Source organism: Lucilia cuprina, chromosome 2, assembly GCF_022045245.1.
Source record: "Lucilia cuprina isolate Lc7/37 chromosome 2, ASM2204524v1, whole genome shotgun sequence".
Taxonomy (NCBI): Eukaryota; Metazoa; Arthropoda; class Insecta; order Diptera; family Calliphoridae; genus Lucilia; species Lucilia cuprina.
Window position 1 is genome coordinate 5195642 of NC_060950.1, and position 21773 is coordinate 5217414.

General features: G+C 29.2%; 1 protein-coding gene and 1 long non-coding RNA gene across 2 annotated transcripts; both read right to left on the reverse strand.

The window, feature by feature from the left end:
* Window positions 1–4064: 4064 nt before the first annotated feature.
* Window positions 4065–12080, reverse strand: LOC111683224. Its single transcript, XR_006940036.1, has 5 exons — window positions 11949–12080; window positions 9811–10001; window positions 7581–7976; window positions 4344–4404; window positions 4065–4239 (listed from the first exon to the last, which is right to left on the reverse strand). It is a non-coding gene; the product is annotated as an uncharacterized LOC111683224 (long non-coding RNA).
* Window positions 12081–17649: 5569 nt separating this feature from the next.
* LOC111683221 (heterochromatin protein 1) lies at window positions 17650–20928 on the reverse strand. The gene is made up of 5 exons (XM_023445277.2): window positions 20769–20928; window positions 20398–20551; window positions 20204–20323; window positions 18239–18347; window positions 17650–18171 (listed from the first exon to the last, which is right to left on the reverse strand). Exons 2-5 carry the CDS (start codon window positions 20503–20505, stop codon window positions 17885–17887), a joined length of 624 nt encoding a protein of 207 aa, XP_023301045.1. The 5' UTR covers window positions 20506–20551; window positions 20769–20928; the 3' UTR covers window positions 17650–17884.
* Between the last annotated feature and the right edge of the window lie 845 nt (window positions 20929–21773).

Consider the following 21773-nt stretch of genomic DNA (forward strand, 5'->3'; position numbering starts at 1 on the left):
TCTATGTATCTATGTATCTATTTTGTGTATTTTATATAGTTCTAGGAAATATGATTATTAACTTGACCTAAATTGTCAAGGTCTTATGCAATAATTATTATTAAATGCACAACCGATTTAAACCTTTAATGGTTTAAATCGGTTAAAGGAAAACTTACAATATGCATTATCAACAAAAAAGAATCACTTTTAACATATATTTAAAAAACAAGTTAAGGAAAAATATACAATACAAAAAACTCCTTTTAATTATATAAAAAAATACAAGTTTCTTATAAACCTGACTTCATCAAGGGGAAAAAATCTTACATAACAAAACTTTGAAACTGAATTGCAGTTTTTACTTTCGTCCATAACTTGTTTTCAATGTTCAGTTGTACTATAAGTCTAAAAGTAAAAAACCACCTCAAGTCATTGACCGTTAATTACATTTTTGTTTTTCTTATCAACGTCTTGTAAAATGGTAAAAGCAAAAAAAAAAAAAGACTTGACGGTTGATTAAATTTATCATAAAGTTTATATGCAAATTTTAATAACAATAACTTTAAAATATACAATTGACAATTTGTTATTGAAATTTCGAAGAAAAAAAAAATAAAAAAAAACAATTGTTTATTTAACAATTACTGTGTCATTTGAGCTTGTTACTTAAACAATGACATTGAATGTTATTTTTTTCGACAAAGAACATCAATTAACCATTTTTTTTTCATTTTGTTCGTAAGTAATTAAAAAAAGTTTTGTAGTTCTGTTTTTTACTTACAACTAGATTTTGCTACTTTTTAAATAGTTTCACTTTTTTATACTTCAATGTGTTGTTTATGCAATATTAAGAAACTGACATTTATTAAACATTGCCAAAATTTCGATTTTTATGTTTTTGTTAAATAAATAGCTTATTATTATTTTTGGAACATTTTTAACAGCATGACGGTTTAACAATTACATCGACTTGTATCGACTATGAGTGATTTTTGTATTTCAACATTGACCTTGTATAAATCATTTTTAAAATTTATGGGTTTAAGATGTGTTCATTTGTTAGTACTTTTTTAAACTAAAGTGGTTTTAAAATAATTAATTGCAAATATTTTTTATTTCAAAATTGTAGTATTTATGGTGTTGAATATGGTTTAATAATATTTTTTTAAGATTAAATTTAAAAACGCTAACAATACTTGTACCACATGATTAAGCGCTAAATATTTTGCTAAAGTCGAGACAATAGACTGGAATATGGAGTCTGTTAAGAGACTTGTTTATAACTTAAATCTGTAATATAGTAAAGATTATAGTTTGTATTTAACCAAACCACAGACATAGGTCTCACTATTTGTTTGTCGGTTTGCTCTATAAAATATACTATAGTCCGTACTAGAGACTAGACTTTAGAGTAGACTGAAGACTGTATTATAGACTAGACTGTAGGCTAGGCAATACTAGACTAAATACTAGACCAAAGACTAGAATATATATTAACCTATAGAATATAGACTTGACTATAAACTAGACTAAAGACAAGACTACAGACTAGACTATAGACTAGAATATAGACTAGACTATAGACTAGACTATAGACTAGACTATAGACTAGACTATAGACTAGACTATAGACTAGACTATAGACTAGACTATAGACTAGACTATAGACTAGACTATAGACTAGACTATAGACTAGACTATAGACTAGGCTATAGACTAGACTATAGACTAGACTATAGACTAGACTATGGACTAGACTATAGACTAGACTATAGACTAGACTATAGACTAGACTATAGACTAGACTATAGACTAGACTATAGACTAGACTATAGACTAGACTATTGACTAGACTTGACTATAGGCTAGACTATAGACTAGACTATTGACTAGACTTGACTATAGACTAGACTTGACTATAGACTAGACTAAAGACTAGACTATAGACTAGACTATAGACTAGACTATAGACTAGACTATAGACTAGACTATAGACTGGACTATAGACTAGACTATAGACTAGACTATAGACTGGACTATAGACAAGACTATAGACTAGACTATAGACTAGACTATAGCCTAGACTATAGACTAGACTATAGACTAGACTATAGACTAGACTATAGACTAGACTATAGACTAGACTATAGACTAGACTATAGACTAGACTATAGACTAGACTATAGACTAGACTATAGACTAGACTAGACTATAGACTAGACTAGACTATAGACTATAGACTAGACTAGACTATAGACTAGACTAGACTATAGACTAGACTATAGACTAGACTATAGACTAGACTAGACTAGACTAGACTAGACTAGACTAGACTAGACTAGACTATAGACTAGACTATAGACTAGACTATAGACTAGACTATAGACTATAGACTAGACTATGGACTAGACTATAGACTAGACTATAGACTAGACTATAGACTAGACTATAGACTAGACTATAGACTAGACTATAGACTAGACTATAGACTAGACTATAGACTAGACTATAGACTAGACTATAGACTAGACTATAGACTAGACTATAGACTAGACTATAGACTAGACTATAGACTAGACTATAGACTAGACTATAGACTAGACTATAGACTAGACTATAGACTAGACTATAGACTAGACTATAGACTAGACTATAGACTACACTATAGACTAGACTATATACTAGACTATAGATTAAACTATAGACCAGGTTATATACTATACAAGACTATAGACTAGACAATAGACTAGACTATAGATTAGACTATAGATTACACTATAGACTAGACTATAGACAAGGTATACCAGGTTACATACTTTTTTTTCCAGGCCGTATACTAGACTAAAGTGCAGACTATAGACTACACCATCCTTCAGGCAGTAGACTAAGCTACAGTCCACACTAGAGAATAAACTGTTTTCCAAACTATAAAATAGACCACTGATTTATTTCATTAAAACTAGACTAAAGTATAGTTTATAGACTATAGATAAGACTATAGACTTGACTATATATTAGACTATAGACTAGACTATAGATTAAACTGTAGACCAGGTTATATACTAGACAAGACTATAGACTAGACAATAGACTATAGATTACACTATAGACTAGACTATAGACAAGGTTACATACTTCTTTTTCCAGGCCGTATACTAGACTAAAGTGCAGACTATAGACTACACCATCCTTCAGGCAGTAGACTAAGCTACAGTCCACACTAGAGAATAAACTGTTTTCCAAACTATAAAATAGACCACTGATTTATTTTATTAAAACTAGACTAAAGTATAGTTTATAGACTGATCTAAAGTCCAGACACTATTTAGATTATCTTCTTATTTACAACAATTAACAACACAAATAGTTGATCAACTTTTAATTCATAGTTTTAAGTCATAATAATTTTGTAGTCATATAATATTTTAAGTAAATTGCAATATTCTGATTTGTTTTGTTTTTTTTTTCTAAAATTTTCCATTTTACAAAAGTATTGTTTGCATATAACAGCTGTTCATTGTTTATGTTTTTGAGTGAAAAGTTGGCAATACTAACAAAGTTAACTGAGCTTAAATCTAAAACTGAAAAACACAATCATCGGTTAAAGTCCGCCTAAATTTGTTCCGAGTTTAATATAACAGCAAGTAAAGCCTAGTTTAACTGAGGAGTAAGAAACATGCCCTGAAAAACACAATCATTGGTTAAAGTCTGAATAAATTTGTTCCGAGTTTAATTTAACAGCAAGTTAAGCCTAGTTTAACTGAGTAGTAAAAAACCCGCCCTTAAAGTTTAGTAATATGTTAGTTAGTAAATATTGTTGAGTCCATTTAAGGGTTAATTTGGCTGAACTAATACATATACACAGACCTCTTTTTAATTTCAGTATTTTTTCATTTCCAAAATTCGATAAATTTAAGAAAACTCATTTTATAGATTTTTTTTCATAATTTTATTTTGTTTTTGCTAAAACCGATTTAAAGAAATTTTCAGATGTTATTTTACAGATACCATTTTCTTGTAAACATTTCTTTTGGGGTGGTGTTATCTTATCAAGTTTTCTTTCTAACAAAACAAAATTACAATAAAAGGCATTTTGGTTTGATGTATTTCATAAAAATATAAACTAATTCTAATAAAAAAAACAGCAAAGACTTGTACAAAAAGTCAATTATTTTTAGTATAACATACTAAATTTAGTAAAAAATAAAGAAATATAAAAATAATAGTAAAAGTCCTACATAAAGTTGACCTCAAAAGCTAAAAGTAGAAAATAAAAATAGAATTTAAATTTAATAAATAATTTTAAAAAGAAATTTATAAAATTGCTTAAAATATTTGATTTCTAAACAGTTAATACCAACCTTTTAATTTCATTTTGGCATATTAAGCTACAGCAATACAAAGCAACTGTCATGACGTCAACTGAAATTAGAAAACAATCAATATTTCTTATTATTTTTGGATGCATTTGAAAATTTTGTTTTGAATATTTTTTTGTTTACAAGAAATTTGTTGTATTTTTATTGACCATAAGAAAACATTTAAATGTTATTGTTTGTATTTAATGTTTATATTGAGTTATTATTAAATTTTTAAACCTGCCTGGATAAATTTATTACAAATTGTTTTATTTTTTGGCAACAAACAGTATTTTCAAGTGGCTGTATTTTTTCCTAAATATAAATTTTTTTAAAGGTATTAAAAATATATAACAATACAGTTGTTTTTTATGTATTTTTCTTATATTTTTAATAATTTTTTTATGATTTTTTTTATTAAATTTCTTTTGAGTTTTTTAAACATAAAAAATTCCCCAATATTAAAAAAAAAGAATTGCGCACGTTTCACTCAATTTCACTCAAATATTAAATTGGTTGACAATTCTTTTTTTATACTTTTTTTAAATATACTGTATTTAAAATACAAAAAATAGAATTTATTTAAAAAAAAAAGTTTATATAAAATATACACAAAATATTTATTTTAAAAATGTGTGTATATGTTTGACATTGTCTAAATTTTGAAATGTCAGTCCAGTTGAGGATAAATGTGTATACACATTCATGCCTTCATTTTGTAGGTGTGTTATCTTGTTCCAAACATTTGATTTGATTTGATATTGATGCCAAGAAACAAACATTTTTAGAGCAAAAGAAAATTTAATTATTTTTTTTTTCAAACTAATTTTATGTTCTGTTTTTTTTTTTCTATATGCACTTTTATTAAAATTTATTTTAAAACGTCAATATATAGCTGTTTCAGAACCTATCTATACTCAAGTGCAAATGTTTAGAAAACATTGTCTAAATTTTATCATAAATATTTCAAAATATTTAATTAATTTAATTTACGTTTGTCTCTTAATAACACATGCAATTTTTGGTGCAAATCATGTAAACAAGAACATAAATTTTATAATTTCCAAAGATATGTACATATTTATATATCAAGTCCATATAAATGATATAGATATATAATAACTTTGTTGCTATTTAGAATATCTTAATTAAAATTTGTTTAAATAACCATAAACTTTTGCAAAAATTTAATGTTTTTCAACAAATATATAAATTACGCTGTTGTTGTGTTAAACCCCCACAAAGTGAAGAGGAAATTTGTAAATTGTAAACAATTTTAGTTTGGTAATTGTATTGTAAAATTATTAACTTTTATAGAGATGATTTAAGTGCATCTGTTATTTACATATGATCTAACAAAGCACATCCTATAGTCTGAATTTAGAATGTTAGTTAAGATTATAATCTGATGTAAATCTTGTATTATATTCTATTCTATATTCCGGACTATAGTTCAGACTATTGTCCAGAATTAACAAAAAACTATAGTCAGATTATAGATTAGACTATAATCTAGCATGTAGATTAGTTCATAGTCCGGAGCCTGGACTCCAGACTATAATAGAATAATTTATAATCTAAACTATAGACAGAGCTCTAGTCGAGGCTACATAACATAGTCTATACTATGGACTATAGTCTAGTCTTATGTCTGGTCATTTATCTTACTTGTAGTCCAGACAATCAAATAAACCAAAGTATTAACTTTAGATTTCACTCTAGACTAGACTATAGTCTAGCCTATAGAATAGATTATAATCTAAACTATAGACTTTGCTCTAGTCGTTTATACTATGGACTATAGTCTAGTTGTTAATCTTATCTATAATCCTGCCTATAGACAAGAATATAGTCTAGAGTATAAACTAGACAATAGTATAGATTATAGACTAGACTATAGTCTAGAATATGGACTAGACTATAGTCTAGCATATAGAATAGATTATAATCTAAACTATAGACTTAGCTCTAGTAGTCGTCTATACTATGGACTAGACTATAATCTCAAATATAGTCCAGGCTATAGTCATGAATATAGACAAGACTATAGTCTAGAATATAAACTAGACTATAGTCCAGATTAAAGACTAGACTATAGTTTAGAATATAGACTAGACTATAGTCTAGATTATAGACGAGACTATATTCTAGAATAAATACCAAACCATTGTCAATTATAAGGTCAAAATTATGCATTTTGTTCAATTCCAAAGTCCGAACTATAGTTAGGATATAGATATGACTATAGTCATATAAACTCATTCATAGTCCATACCATAGACTATAATAAAATATACTGTAATATAAACTGTAGACTTAGCTCTAGTTGAGAATATAGGTTACACTATTTTCCAGACTATAGTCTAGTCTATTGCCCGGAATATAGTCTAGGCTTTAGCCTGGTTTGCAATCTATTCTATATTCTGGACTATAGACTAGATCATAGTTTACACTATAGACTATACTCAATGCTGTAGACAAGAGTGTACTGCATGTCATAGACTAGACTATAGTCCAGGCTATAGACTTGCCTATAGATCAGTCTATATTCTAGTCCATAGTCTGGACTATATTTTTGACCACAGTATAGTCTTAAACCTGATCTGTAATCGTATCTATAGCTTGTTCTATAGACTACACCACATACAAAACTATAGTCCATGATATTGTTTAGTCTGGACAGTAGTCTAGTCAACACTATATTATAGGCTATATTCTGGGCTATAGTGCAAACTATAGACTATACAATCTAGTCTAAAGACTACACTGTAATATGGAGTATAGACTGGACTATAGTCCGGACTCTAGACTAGACTATAGTTCAGACTATAGACTAGACTCTATTCTGGTCTATACTGTAGTTCTGATAGTAAGCCATTTTTAGTTCAGACTATAGACGAAAGTATACTACAGACTTTAGAGAAAAGTTTGGCAAAAAAAATGTACAACAGTTTATGAAGAAACCCCTAGTTTTTGGGCATTTTTGAAAGTTTTTAAAAACGTCAAGACTCTTTTTTAAAATTGTATTGATTTTAAAATGTCCATCTGTGAGATATATATAAACAAAAGCAGGGAGTTTCAAACTTAAGGAAGCGATACGAAGATAATGTGATTAAAAAACTTCGATATCAAATGAAAATTGTAATAAAAATGTTTCATATATTTACTCTAAGGAAACTGCGACAATTTCATTCATTAATTGAAATTAGTAGATATTTAGACAATTTTAAAACCACTTACCTTTAATTTTGTTTGTTTGTTGTTTTCTCCTTATAAAGCTAATAGTGTTTTTGTTGTTAGAATAAAATCCATTACGATTACTAGCTGCTTATGTTTCTCTTCTTAAATTTTACGGCAATATTTGGAATATTTTCATTTTTTTTCTTTTCGATATAAAGGCAACGGTTACATTTTTTTGTTGTAATTATAATAAAAACATTATTTTAAGACATGATTTTTTTTTGTTGGTGTTATTAAGAAAATTAATTAATTAACTTAAATAAACGTTAGAAATTTGTTTTTGTTTAGAAAGCCATTTCGTAGAAAATATACAATAATGACAACAAAAGAGCAAGGATGACAAAGGTGGTGAATAAACTTTTGGCTTCATTCATTTTGAAAAAGGGATGTTTTTTTCTAAAAATAAAAAAATTAAATAGTTAATTAGTGTTGCAATGTTTAAAAGTAATATGTTTAAAAAAATAAATTATTTTTATTTTTAAATAAAATTTTTAACGCACATTTTATTTCTTGACGAAAAAAAACCGTTCAAAGCGATTGACACGTTTAAACTAAATAATATTCTTTGGCTGCCTAATGGAAAATATACACTTGAATCCAAAATGTATTTCAACGTATTCCAAAATTATTACTACTACAACAAATATTAGCAGCAACAACTACATTAATTCAAAAGAATTGAAAAACCAAAAAAAAAAAAAAAGAAATTATTAAAATGTATTTTTCTTTCTGTGTTAGTTGTTGCTTTCGGCTTAATCCCATGCGTGTATGATTGAATGAAATAAGAACAAAATCTGTGGGTGGTGGCAACAACAGATCCAGCTACTTTTTATATATATTTATGTACATATATTTTGGTATCTGTTTTATGATTTGGGCCAAATACCCTATTGTTTTTTAAGAAAAAAAAAACGAATTTTGAAATTTTCATCATGCATTTATAGTTGATATGAATCAAACAAATTATATATACAAGTATGAATATATCAGACACCTATAACTTTATTTACCAGCTTATATTTTGTGAATTTTTAAATTATTCAACAGTTTCTCTATTTAGAGCAATATGTTGAGTAACATGTAGTAAAAGTCAAAAACATTTTTTCTTAAATTTCCTTAGAAACTATATCAGCCGTTAAGTGTGGCTCTAGTGTTGTGAATCTACGTGACTTTTTCTTTTTAAAATTTTTTCTTTAAATAAATATATTCTGATTAATTATTCGTATGGTTTGAAAAGTTCGTTATTTATATGATTTTTTAAGCTGATTTGGATTGTTTAACTTAAATTAACTAGGGTGGTAGCCAAAACGATTGAACACGAAATTTTGAACAAATTTTTTTTGTTTTTTGTTTTTTTTTTTTTTTTTTTTTTGGAGGGGGGGTGTTTAATTAGGATGGCGATGCATTAAGCATTCATTCAGGTTATTACACGTTTATCCAGAGAAAACCCCATCAAACGACCTATACCTTCAAATAGGAAATTGGAGCACCCGGACTTAATTTCATCAAAAGTATTAATGGGCTCCACCAGAAAAAAAGTTTTAGAGTCTTAATGGTCTCCATCAGTATATATTTGAGTTTAAATGGTCTTCACCAGGTTATATCGTGAGTAGTTTATGGTCTCCACCAGTTAAAAACATAACCTCACTCTGAGGTAAAACGAAAGCATGCGTTTAATGAAGACAACGCATATCATAGAACAGTTATACGAAGTAGTGCATTAAATTAGAGCGGGGTGAGGAGTTATTCTGTCGAAAGCTCAGCAACAAACACATGCCTGACCATCGTTAAGAAATAAAAACGATGAAGCGAGAGTTGTTCCCCAACTCAGACCCGAATTACAACTGATTTTTTTAATTTAAAGTTAATAAGTTATTAAAACTTTTCTTTTGGAAAAAAATTATAGTGTAAAACGTTTATAGAAGAAAATCTCTTTATAGTATTTGATTTAAAAACTGTGAGCCTTTTAAATATATTAATTTTTTATAAATTATTTGAATGCCACTAATGTTTTTGTTTTCTTTAATGTATTATTTAGTTCATTATAATTTGTTTATTATTTATAATTATTATAAAACAAACATGTGTATTAATTCATAAAACTACTAATAGTTTTTTTTGATTTTAATTGAGTCCAATTTGTTTTATGAATTTCATTTAAATTAGAAGATCGACAAATCCATTTTCAATCAAAACAACGCCATATGTACATTAAATGAATTTTACTTACCATTTACTAATCGTGTGGAAGATATTGCTAAATTTAAAAACGTCTATAAACTAATTAATGTAATTGTTGTCATCATTAAATAAATGTTCTTTCCGTCTAGAAGAGAGCGTACAAAATGTACAAGAAAGTCAACAAAACGGCCAAGATGGCGAAGGTGGACAATAAACTTTTGCCTTCACTCATGTTGATTGCTGTAATGAAAAAATAAAAAGAGTTTTATAAATTAAGTATTGATTCTATATGCCAAGGTTTTTATAACGAAAAAAACTGTCTAAACTACAGCAACGACTCTAGGCTTAGCTCAATCTTTTCGATACATATACGAATATCGCTAAAACCCAAGCTGTTCTATACACAAATGTCTCTCGATATAAATAGCTTAAACTTTTCTATATAAGATTTTCTTTCACTACAGTTCAAGGTATTGATATTACTTAACACTACACATATGACTTTCGCATAGCTTAAGATTTTCTATATAGTAACGACTCTCGTTATGGCTCAAGTTTTTCTATACAGATCCGACACTCTCTATATATTAATATATGTGTCTCATTATAGTTCAAATAGAATATCTCAAGCTATAAACATCTCTCGCTAAATCTTTCTACAAAGAAACTACTCTCGCTACAGCTTGAACTTTTCTATACAAGAACTTCTCTTGTTACAGATCATGGTATATGACTCTCGATATTATTTGACGATACAGATATGTCGTTCTATATGGTAAGGACTCCCGCTATGGCTTAAGTTTTTCTATACAGTTTCGACACTCACTATATATTAAGATACGTATCTCATTTTAGTTCAAATAGAATATCTCATGCTATAAACATCTCTCGCTATTGCTTAAACCTTTCTATAAAGAAACGACTCTCGCTATTACTTGAACTTGAAACTATTTTTGCTGTAGCTCAAGTTGTTCTACACAGAAATCTCTCGTTCAAGATGTACTTTGTACAGTACATCTTTACTCTCGTAACAGATCAAGCTGTTCTCAAAGAACGATTCCTGATACAGCTAAAGCTTTTCTATAGAAAAACATCCATGCAACAGCCCAAACTTTTTGTATATAGAAAGGAACCTCGTTAGAGCTCCACTTTTTCTACATAGAAACGATCATCGCTATTGCTCAAGCTTTTCAGAAGCATATCTTTCAACCTTTTGGTAAATAAATCTATTTCGTTACAGCTTAAACTGTTCACTAAAGGAACAGCTCAATCTATTTCATATAGAAATGATTACTGCTAGAGTTAAGCTTTTCTATATAGAAACAACTATCTATATTGCTCAAGATTTTCTATTCAAAAACATCTTTCACCATTACTTAAGCTTTTCTTTAAATAAAAGTCTTTCGTTATAGCTTAAGCTTTTCTATAATGAAATCTATTTCGCTATAACTTAAACTTTTCATTAAAGGATTTTCTATACATAAACGACTCTCTCTGGAGCTAAACCTTTTCTATCTATCTCTAAAGCTTAAGCTTCTCTGTACAAAAACATTTCTCGCTCAAGCTTTTCTATAAATAAACGTCTATATCACAGTCTTTTCTATAAAGAAATCGATCGGAAGGGAACTATGTAATTACGGTCAAGATAAAGTTTTTATATAATGGAATATCTCTTGATGAAACAACTCTGTCGAAGTTTTTCCAACCAATTTTTTTTATTACTTGTGCATAAATATTAAAAATATTTATTTGATTTATTTTTATCACTTAATCGTAGTTATTCTTTTAAGCAGCTTTAGAAAACGTGATTCATAACTGTAATTATTTAATTTAGTTTTAAAATATCCATGGAATAAGTTTTCGAAATTTATTTTCTATTAAAAAATAACTCATAATCATTACGAAAAAATGTTGATAAAATTTTTTTATATAATTATTAACAAAAAACAAAATGATGATGACTTTTTTTAAAAAGACACAACAAAATGATTAACAAATTGGCCTAAAGCCAATATTTTTTTTAGTTTCTTAAAAAAACATATTTTTTATATAAAAAATTTTGTAGAATTGCATAAAAATAAAATTTATCGAAATTGAAATATTTTTATTACTTAAGCACATAACCACTGAATTGATTTTGTTTTATAAGAAAATTTTCTTTTTTTTAAATTCAATATATTTTCCCACCTTTTTAAATATATTTTTTTTATTTGTTCGATTTGAAAAGTGTTTTGGGACACAGTTATTAACTGTTGCAAGTATAAGACTTTACTAAATATTTTAGACTAAGATGTTTATTAAATAAGTCCAGAACAATTTATTTATATTTTTAACTAAAATGTAAATTTTGTGAAGAGAAACATAAAATAAAATTTGCGGAAAAATTCACTCAAAAAAATTTTGTTAAAAAATATAGAAGAAAATCTTAACAAATACATACATATAAAGAATAAGTTATAGAAATATTTTGTTATGGGAAAACAGGGAGAAAAAAAAAACAAAAACAATTTATTAACATTTTTTTTAACAAAAAATAAAAAAAATTTCTCCGTGAAAAAAAATTGGGAAAAATAAATATATATATATTCGCATATACAGATAGGAAAACATACTTACTTGTACATATCTGTCTGTCACATATGTGTTAACAATTTGTACTCTACTAAGGGTAATATAAATTTAAGCAAATGTTGGTTTAATAAAATATTTTAAGCTCTCTCTCTCTCTGTCGTTATAGCTTAAACTTTTCTATATGGAAAGGTCTCTCGATATAGCTCAAACTTTTCTGTACAAAAAGGGTCTCGCTGTAGCTCAAGCTTTTCTATTCAGAAACGTCTCTCATTATAGCTCAAGATTTTCAATACAGAGACATCTCCCGCTATAACTTAAGATTTTCTCTAAAGAAACGTCTCTCGCTGTAGCTCATGCTTTTCTCTTGCTATAACTCAAGTTTTTCTATATAGAAACGTCACTCGCTATAGCTCAAGCTCTCAAGCTCTCTCTCTCTCGCTATAGCTTAAGCATTTCTATACAGAAACGTCTCCCGCTATAGGTCAAACTTTTCTATACAGAAACGTCTCTCGCTATTGTTTAAGTTTTCTATATAGAAACGTATTTCGCTATAGCTTAAGCTTGCTGTATATCATTCTTTTCTATACATAAACGTCTCTAGCTGTAGTTCAAGCTTTTTTATGCAGACATTTTTCTTGTGAAAGCTAAAATTTTCTATACAAGATGCCATGCGATAATCCACCGCCTTTTGCCCACCAGTGGCAATTTTGTACATAGTTCTGCCGGTTCATGTACAAAAACTTTCCTCAATTACTCGAACTACATCTGCCTATTGCTCCCTGTTGCTTAACACTTCACTTCCGTTTAAAACTGTTGAATCGGCAACAACAGACATATTCGGTAGACCGAAATGCGAATCCATCAAATAAACTCAAGGCAATGTTTTTACTCACAGAGGACAAACTGTGGTCAAATCAGGTATGAAAAGAGTAAATTCTGATCCCACGTGGACAAGGTAGAAAATTTCAATAGTATCACTTATATAAGATACCTTTCATCCATCATCACACTTTTTATCCATTCGATACACCCATAGAGAACAACATTCGATATACTTACTCTAGATATAAGGGCGGGCAAGATCCTTATAACTTTTCATTCATCCTGTATCATAAAGACTCAACACCAACTCATTTTCAACTCTTAGTCGCACAGTCACTCATCTGTAGGGTATCAGTTGACTTCGGCAACACCTTACATCGTATTATATAGACTTTACAGTGCATCAGTCTTTTAACCGACATTCTCTTGCCAATGAGTTTGGGTTTAAATCATCGCCTGCACGTATACCCTGATGCGACCTCTCCAATAACTGGGAAGAAGTCCGAAACTCTGGCCTGCGGGCAACGGCAGGTACCACATTATGTGGTTCTATAGTTCGCTCGAATGTCGAATCATACTAAGGAAATTCCGAGAGCACATTTGATCATAAAAAATTTATAGTTCCTACAGATTAGAGGTGCTGGTATCACCTTATTTCCCCTGGATTGCAATTACACCAAGATATGGTCTTTCATCAAGGTAACATGGCCCTGGGGGATGCTTTAAAGATTAGATAAGTTTCTGGAAATAGCTCTTAAGACATAAATGTCAATTTATGCTGAAACAAGTCTTAATGTAGCTCAAGCTACATAAAACTGATTTTCCAATAAAATTTTTTTATAATAATCCGATTTTACGTAAAAAGTTTATATATTTTAATAGGATACAATAAGGTGTAAGGTATCTCATATTCTTCGATTATAACATTCTACATTGTTTTCTATTTCGCTTCAAAAACAAAAAAAAACATTCGAAAAAATTAAATATATACTTATTTTTACTTGTTGACAAAGAGTTTTTCTCAAAAAAAAAAAAAAAAAAAAAAACAATTTTTTGAACAATTTAAAATTTATCACATGATTTATGTTTTCTTTTCACAGATTTACGCTTGTGCAGCCTTATTTCATTCTGTGAAGAAACAAGTGACAAATTTGTGTTCTAGTTTAATTTAAAAAAATACACCTGTTTTCTTGCGGACCCAATTTTAGTAAAGTGTTTGCAAATAATTAGTTTTATTAACAAGGTCTTTTCTTTAATTTGGTTTTAGTAATTTTCGAAGATTTAGTGAAATTGGTTGTTTATGTTAGAAAATCTACTTTAGTATTGAGTTTAATTTTTCAAAAATTTTAATATATTTTCTAAATTAAATTTTAAAGTTAATTTTAGGATTTAACTTAAAATTTTATCCTTAAAAGTGGATAATATTTTTTGTTATAAAACTTTGTATCTAAATCAGTTTTAAATATTTTCAAAAATTTTAAATAAATACTATAAGATTTTATACTAAAAACAGAATACATATTTAAAATTTGCGTAGAAAGAAAATGTTTTTTCAAAAAAAAATCATTTTGTTTTCTATTTAAAATAAATTCAATATAAGGAAAATCATTGACCCATAATTTTCTGTTATAAATAAGTATGTATGTAGATGTATTTAATGTTTATAATATAAATACATACATATGTACATAATGCTTTCGTTTTTAAATAAATTTGCATTTATATTATTGACTGATTGGTAATAATTCAAAGTATTAATGTAGTATTTTAAGAGATCACCAGAACTGTGAAAGAATATAGTGTTTATTAAAAAAATATATAGTTTTAGAAACTGACATTAATCACATTAACTTTACTATTAAAAGTTATTTCGTATTTGATTAAATAGATCTGTTTATTAAAAAAGTGTTGTTTATTGTTGTTTTTGTAACAGTTCGAGTGTGATCGATAGTTCTTTCCTGAGGAAAAAACCATTGGACAGAGTGAAGTAAGGATGGCTGAGCTGTTGAATATGTGTTCATGGGTGTCATGAGGGCTCTGACTGCATGTGGTCAGGGACATTTGTAGGGCACGGCACGGTCTATACGTGACCAGTAGGCATTGAGCCTGATTCTCCATCCCGATCTTAGATGTGCCAGAACTACTCTTGTTTTCTGTGCCATATTTTCTTCTGTGTCTACTATGGGCGGTGGGCAACCTTCAAGTACGACATTCATGCGGTATCCTACGACCGCGGAATTTATGGCATCTCTATGAATGTCGTTCAAAGCATCAGTTGACTGTTTTTTTAGAATTGTCACTTTAACAGCTAGTACAAAGGAAACTATTGAAAATATTGAATGTGTGTATTCTGCGTTACGATCGTACCTACGTTTTTGTAAGTTCTTGTTTATGTGGCGGAGATTCGAATCGAAATGCAGAATACCAAAGTTGCCAAACGGAGAAAGACTGTCGAGAGTTTTAACGTGAGCACCTGCCGTGTCGGCCTTATCACACGGTGGTCTTTTTCATCCACTGGGTAGACTTGAGAACGGTCTACCATCGCCCCTTTGTCTTCAATGAAGACTCAGGTGGCAATTTTTGCACATTGGCTATGACCGGTACCATGCGCAAGTACTTTGCTGGAGTACTCGAGCTACCTAATCTCTTGCCAAAGTAGTCACGTTGTAAGACAACGTGGCTCTGTTGATTCGGCAACAGCACCTAGAGACGTAACCGGTGGACCGAAGCACGATCCATCAATAAGCCGTAGACATCGTTCTTACTCACAGTGACACGCTGTGGTAAGTCTGATATGAACAGAGTATACTCTGAACACATCTGAACAAGGAAGGAAAATTAATCGGAATCTCTTGTATTGTTCATCCATCATCATTCAACCCAGCACACATCTCATTTATTCGACACATTCATAGAGAAAAACATACGACACACTCATTTAGGTATACGGGTGGGGTAAGGCCCGTATACCTCTACATTCATTCTGTATCATATACAACCCATTTCCAACGCTTAGTCCCACAGTCACTCCACTGTGGGGTATCTGTTGATTTTCGGCAACAGCACCGAACTCTTATCCCGAAATATTGACTATTATCATGCATCAGTCTTTTAACCGCCACTTATACTCTTCCCGCGAATTTGGGTTCAACCAACAGCCACTACGTGGATCCCGAAGGAACCTCAACCAACTGACCAGCCAGGACATAGTCCTGCGGGCAACTGGCCACCCGTAGTACCAGATTATGCGGTGCTCTGGTCAGACCTCTGGCAATCTATGCAAGGACTAAGCCAAGCGGTAGACTGAAACACCAATTTTTCAATCCCGGTCAGATTGGAGGTATTGGGCCCTCTTTATACCCCGGGATTGCAATAACACCAAGGCGGAGGTCTTCGCCAAGGTAACATGCCCCCGGGGGAGCCAAACGGAGAAAATTTCGATTCGAATTGAAATGCAGAATAGGGGCCAATATTAAAATATTAGAATTTGTATTCCATTGGTGTTTCATTCAAATGACGCGATTCCCAATAAAATATATGCATATACATTTTTTCACATGATCAAGTCATTATGATATTTGCCAAAAAGTTATACATAATAAGTTAAAAATACAATATACATTTTGAACATTTTTAATAGATCTTTTTACAAAACAACAGTTTGTTGATTTTAATTTGATAAATGAGTTCTAAATATGTATGTTTAATGTTTATTGTTGAAATATTTTGTTAACTGCTAATTAGTGAGGACTGATGTATGACTTGTAAATATTTAATAAAGAAAACATTGAAAAAACGAATTTAAATTTAAAGGTCCCATTAGCAAAAAGGAATATTTTAACACTTTTTTCAATTGATATCGGTGTTTTATAAAAACAGTCTATTTCTATAGAAAGTTTACTTTCTTCTTATTTAATAAGAAATTAACAAAAAGGAAAAAAGCAAAGTTTTCCATTTACATAAATAATATTGGAAAAATTGGTAAGTATAAAAAAAAATAATGAATATTTAAATTTTTTCTAAGTTTAAGTTTAATAAACCTAATTTTTATATACGAAAACACCACAAAGTATGCTGCATAAATATCAAAATATTTGTATAATTTAAACAATATGCGCTTGCGCATTTATCCCAGTTTACACAAGCTTAAATAAAAAAATACAAAATTACACGTAATTATTTATGTTTTAAGTAAACTGTGTTTTTGTTATTTTTATTATGTAAATATTAAGAAATTAGGTCCAAACATAAAAAGACTTTACATAAAAAAGAAAAATTTGATTCAATATTCATCTAGACTATAAAAACTATAATCGTAATCAAAGGGTAAATTAAATTGTTACAATTTTTTATTATTATTAACAGTTAATGAGAAAAAGGAAAAAATAAAATTTGACCAAAAAACGTAGTGGTATTTCTTGACGTTCTTTTGTTTTGTACAGAAAATGAAATTAGGAATGAAAAATTAAAATAAGAAAAAAAAAATAATACCGAATTTTGTATTTATATTGAGAATAAAAATAATAAAAACTACCGCATACTCGTTCTAAGACAACGAGTTGTGCTTGTTTTCTTTTTTTATTAGGAAAAAAAAAATGGGACAACATTTTGTTAATTGTTACTTCAATTCAGAGCATAAAAGAAGAATATGATTTATGGAAGTGAGAACAAAACTTAAGACAATAGAACCTATAGGTAGTTATACATTACAGGACACAAACATAACGTGTTCATTCCTCATTATCCGAATACCAAGAGAGGCGTTCTTCGTAGAATTTAATGACCATTTGGGGAATTTTAACATGTGCAACGGGTGCAGCCACCATTTCGGCTTGATCGACACCCTTAAATTGTATGAGGAAATAAAGACCACCATTTGAATCGGAGGCTCCTAAGATTTTTTCCGCCTCCAAACCCTTATCGAATCCAGTTAATTCTGAATGTTTTGTCGAGCCGTCTGAAACGGATTCAGTATCGGTTTCATCTTTACCAGTTTCTGTGCGCTTCTTTTTGCTGCCTAAAATGTTAAAGGGAATTTATTAGCGTTGATATTTTCACTTCTTGTACACACTATTGCAGTTTACCTGAAGCTTTAGCATCTTCATTTTTACGTTTATTACTTGCCGAACTGGATCTTCCGCTAGATTCTTTCTCTTTTTTAGATGATTTTTCAGTTTTCGCACTGCTGGAAGCCTGTGAAGATTACAATAAATGTTTTATGAGTAACTCTACAACAACTTTTATTAAAATATAATAACTAAACCCCTATAAGTGACTGCAAATTCAGTCGCATTCATATTGCCCTTCCATTTGTTGATAAATAAAACAAACAAATTTGTATGTTTTAGTTATTATAAGGTCATTAAACATACGTTTAACATTCTTCCATGTGGTGTTAAATATGTTTAGGATTATCTAATATGTCCCGTGGATAGTTTTAAATAGTAGGTACTTGAAAGGGACTGTTTAAAAAGTCAAAATAAAAACAACAAGTAGCAGGTATAAAATCTCACAGCTTGCCTTTGTATTTAGTTTTCAAATGTTTTCTGCCTAAGGGGTATTATTCTCAAAATAAATGAAAACTATGGGAAATTTGTCCTTTTATTAATAACACATTTAAGAAAATGAAATGCGTCCGTTTTAGAATATACTAACAAATCATAAAATTAGTATTTATACAAGTAAAACGCTTGAATACTATGCGGGATATGAAGTTTTTCGTTTAAAATTGAATAAAATACATACAATTTGTTCTAACCAAAGAATAATGTTCATTGTTATATTTTAAAACTCTTTAGACAAGGACAAACTTAACCATGTAGTAAAAAGTAGATAATGACTTGCAATTGTAACATATAAAAATACACAAAAGTAGTTTAGTATTTTCATAAATTTGAAACGAAAACTAAAAAACTTTTTTGACAAATTTTGCAAAAAATAATTAATTTTTTGGAAATATTTAAAAAATTATCATTTTCAAAATTTTCCAAAAAAATCTTTTAGATTTTTTTTTTAAATTTCTACTATATAAGAGCTAGTGACGGGTAGGGCGATACAACTAAAATTTGGAGTTATTTGGGTATATAGTTGTTGTTGTAACAGGTTGGCTGTAACTGGACGTTCTTCCCTTGGGAAAAAAACTTCCGATTGATACAGCTGTTGCTGAGTTGACAATTTTTGGTCGATTGAGAATCGGGTTGTTCCGGAGCGGAGATCCAATTGTCGTGGGTATAGTGGTTTGTTACGCTAGTTTTTATCGTAATTCTACTGTTTATTATGGAATTAAATATAATTGAATCATTTTTCTTAAGGAACTTCTTATGGGGAATAGGGTCATAAGTCTTTCTATTCAATATACATAATAATAAACCCTTGACACACTTTTTCGGTAAGCCGATTCAACAGATCGTAGAGAAAGTCTGTACATTCAAAATTCCATCTGATAAAGATAATCTTAATTCTTTGGTTAAACCTGGTTTAATATATGTTTCGTCTTTTTCAGATATCAGTAAAGTTACTTACTTATTATCTTAGTTTAACTGAGTGTAATTGGCCAATTAAACTCAAGTTATAAGTGAGAAAACACAATTAACAAAAACAATAAAACATTGATTTCGGAAGAACAAAAACTTAATATTTTAACTAAATTGCAATTTTCTGATTTGTTTTGTTTTATTTATTATTGTTTTAAATGTTTATTTAACATTTTTCCAAAATTGTCCATTTTACAAATGTATAATACCCTCAAAATACAAGTTCGACATTGACACACAACGGACGGACATAGCTTAATCGCCTTATAAAGTGTTTCTGAATAAATTATTTTAATATTATTTTGCAAAAATTTCCTTGTAACGCCTAACTTTTGAACGTAATCATTTTTATTAACAAACTTTTTGCCTGAAGCACCCTGTCAGTGTTTGCAACTATCCCGCCAAAAACAACAACAAGCATCATTCTTTTATCGCACAAAAATATAAAAATTGTTTTTGTAAATTCCAGTCGATATATAAAATAATGAAAATATGTATAATCTAAGTATAATTTACCTCATCCTTAAGTCTTTGTTCCTCAAATTGTTGTATTAGATCTTGACAATCTAAATTTTCTTCTGGCTCCCATGTGTTATCCGATTCGGGATAACCTTTCCATTTTAAGAAATATTCAACCTAAAATACCAGAGGACAAACAAGCAAATATAAACTTCGTTCGTAATCAATTGATATTTTTCCTAGAAACTCACCTTTCCCTTGCGTACACGTCTTGAGCAAATTTTTTCAACCACATACTCGGCATCTTCGTCCGAGGAACCACTACCAGAGGCATCAGCTTCGTTTTTCTTGGATTTCATGTTTCTGTAGTTTTTTTTCTTTAATTTGCACTTTCAACTAGACAAACTATTCAATGAAAAAAAGATAAATGGAGAAATTGTATTGTGTTTTAATTTACAAGAATCAACTTTTGGCAAAAACGAAAGAAATGACGCCGCGTTCTTTTGTCACACACAAAAGCCGCAAAACATCGAAAACAACAACAAAAAAACACAGAAAAACTAATGGCTGCTGTTTTTTTGACTTTTAATATTATTAATTTTATAACTTTACGAAAACTCACGTTTTATAGTAAAACGAATGTTTTTAGGTTTTACACAAAAATTTTATTTCTTTTATTTCTTTATTCTCCAACTAAAACTATTTAACTGACGCGTGCAATTAAAAATGAGAATCTATTGATTTTCTTTCGATGTTTGTGGAATGTGTTTGAAGCAGAGACTTGCGGCGAGCAAATTTGACGGCGCCGACGTTCAAAGTTGAAAGCTTGACGGCTGCTTTAAGTCGGCAGTAATTCGATTAAATGAATCATTTTTCATCATCCGATATATAAAAAATAGACTTTATCAGGCCAATCATTTCAAGATATTAAAGTTTGTAAGATGTTTTTAATATATTACTCATTTTTAGCAAATTTTAAACATATCATATCTAGTAATTTCAACTTAAATTTTTTTCTAGTCTTGTTTAATATCCACAAGCTTTATTTTGACTTGTAAGACATATTTAAAAAGTATTGTATATAAAGAATTAGTATGCATAAGTTTCAGTAATCAGTTCAAAAGAAATCTTTTTTTGCATAGTCTCCAAACTACATGCTTATAGGAAACGGCAGCTCAATTTAAACCGATACAAGCTAAACTAATTTTCGATAGAGGATAGAATTTCTTCGGCGGCTCAAATTAGCCGGCTTTCTGTTAAACGACGTTCTCTGATTTGAAGCGATAAAGAAAAATGGCAATTTGCCCAGAGTTGCATTTGAACAACTAAATTGTTGTTTTTAAAGGAATATAGCCAAATGATGTTGTATAAGATATAAAAATGTCAGCATAATTATATTATGATATATATCATAACATGAAGATAAATAAAGATAAAAATTTATAGTAATTATTGAAAATATGTAGTTATTAAAAACTTTTATGTTTTTTAATAAGTACTTTATTTAAATGGCCATAGAGATTGTTGAATATTTGAAATAATTATGATCATCAAAGACTTAGTAGGGGAGGTACAGCTGAATGAAGGCTAGGCAAAAAATAAAACGACATCAACCGAAATGAATAGG

Bases quoted from the DNA above. Each gene is read 5' to 3' on its own strand.
- LOC111683221 (XM_023445277.2), bottom strand. From the start codon at position 20,505: ATGAAATCCAAGAAAAACGAAGCTGATGCCTCTGGTAGTGGTTCCTCG. The intron at 18,348-20,203 runs GTAAATTATACT...TAATCTTCACAG, and splicing joins AACAAAGACTTAAGGATGAG to GCTTCCAGCAGTGCGAAAAC. The intron at 18,172-18,238 runs GTAAACTGCAAT...TTAACATTTTAG, and splicing joins TGAAGATGCTAAAGCTTCAG to GCAGCAAAAAGAAGCGCACA.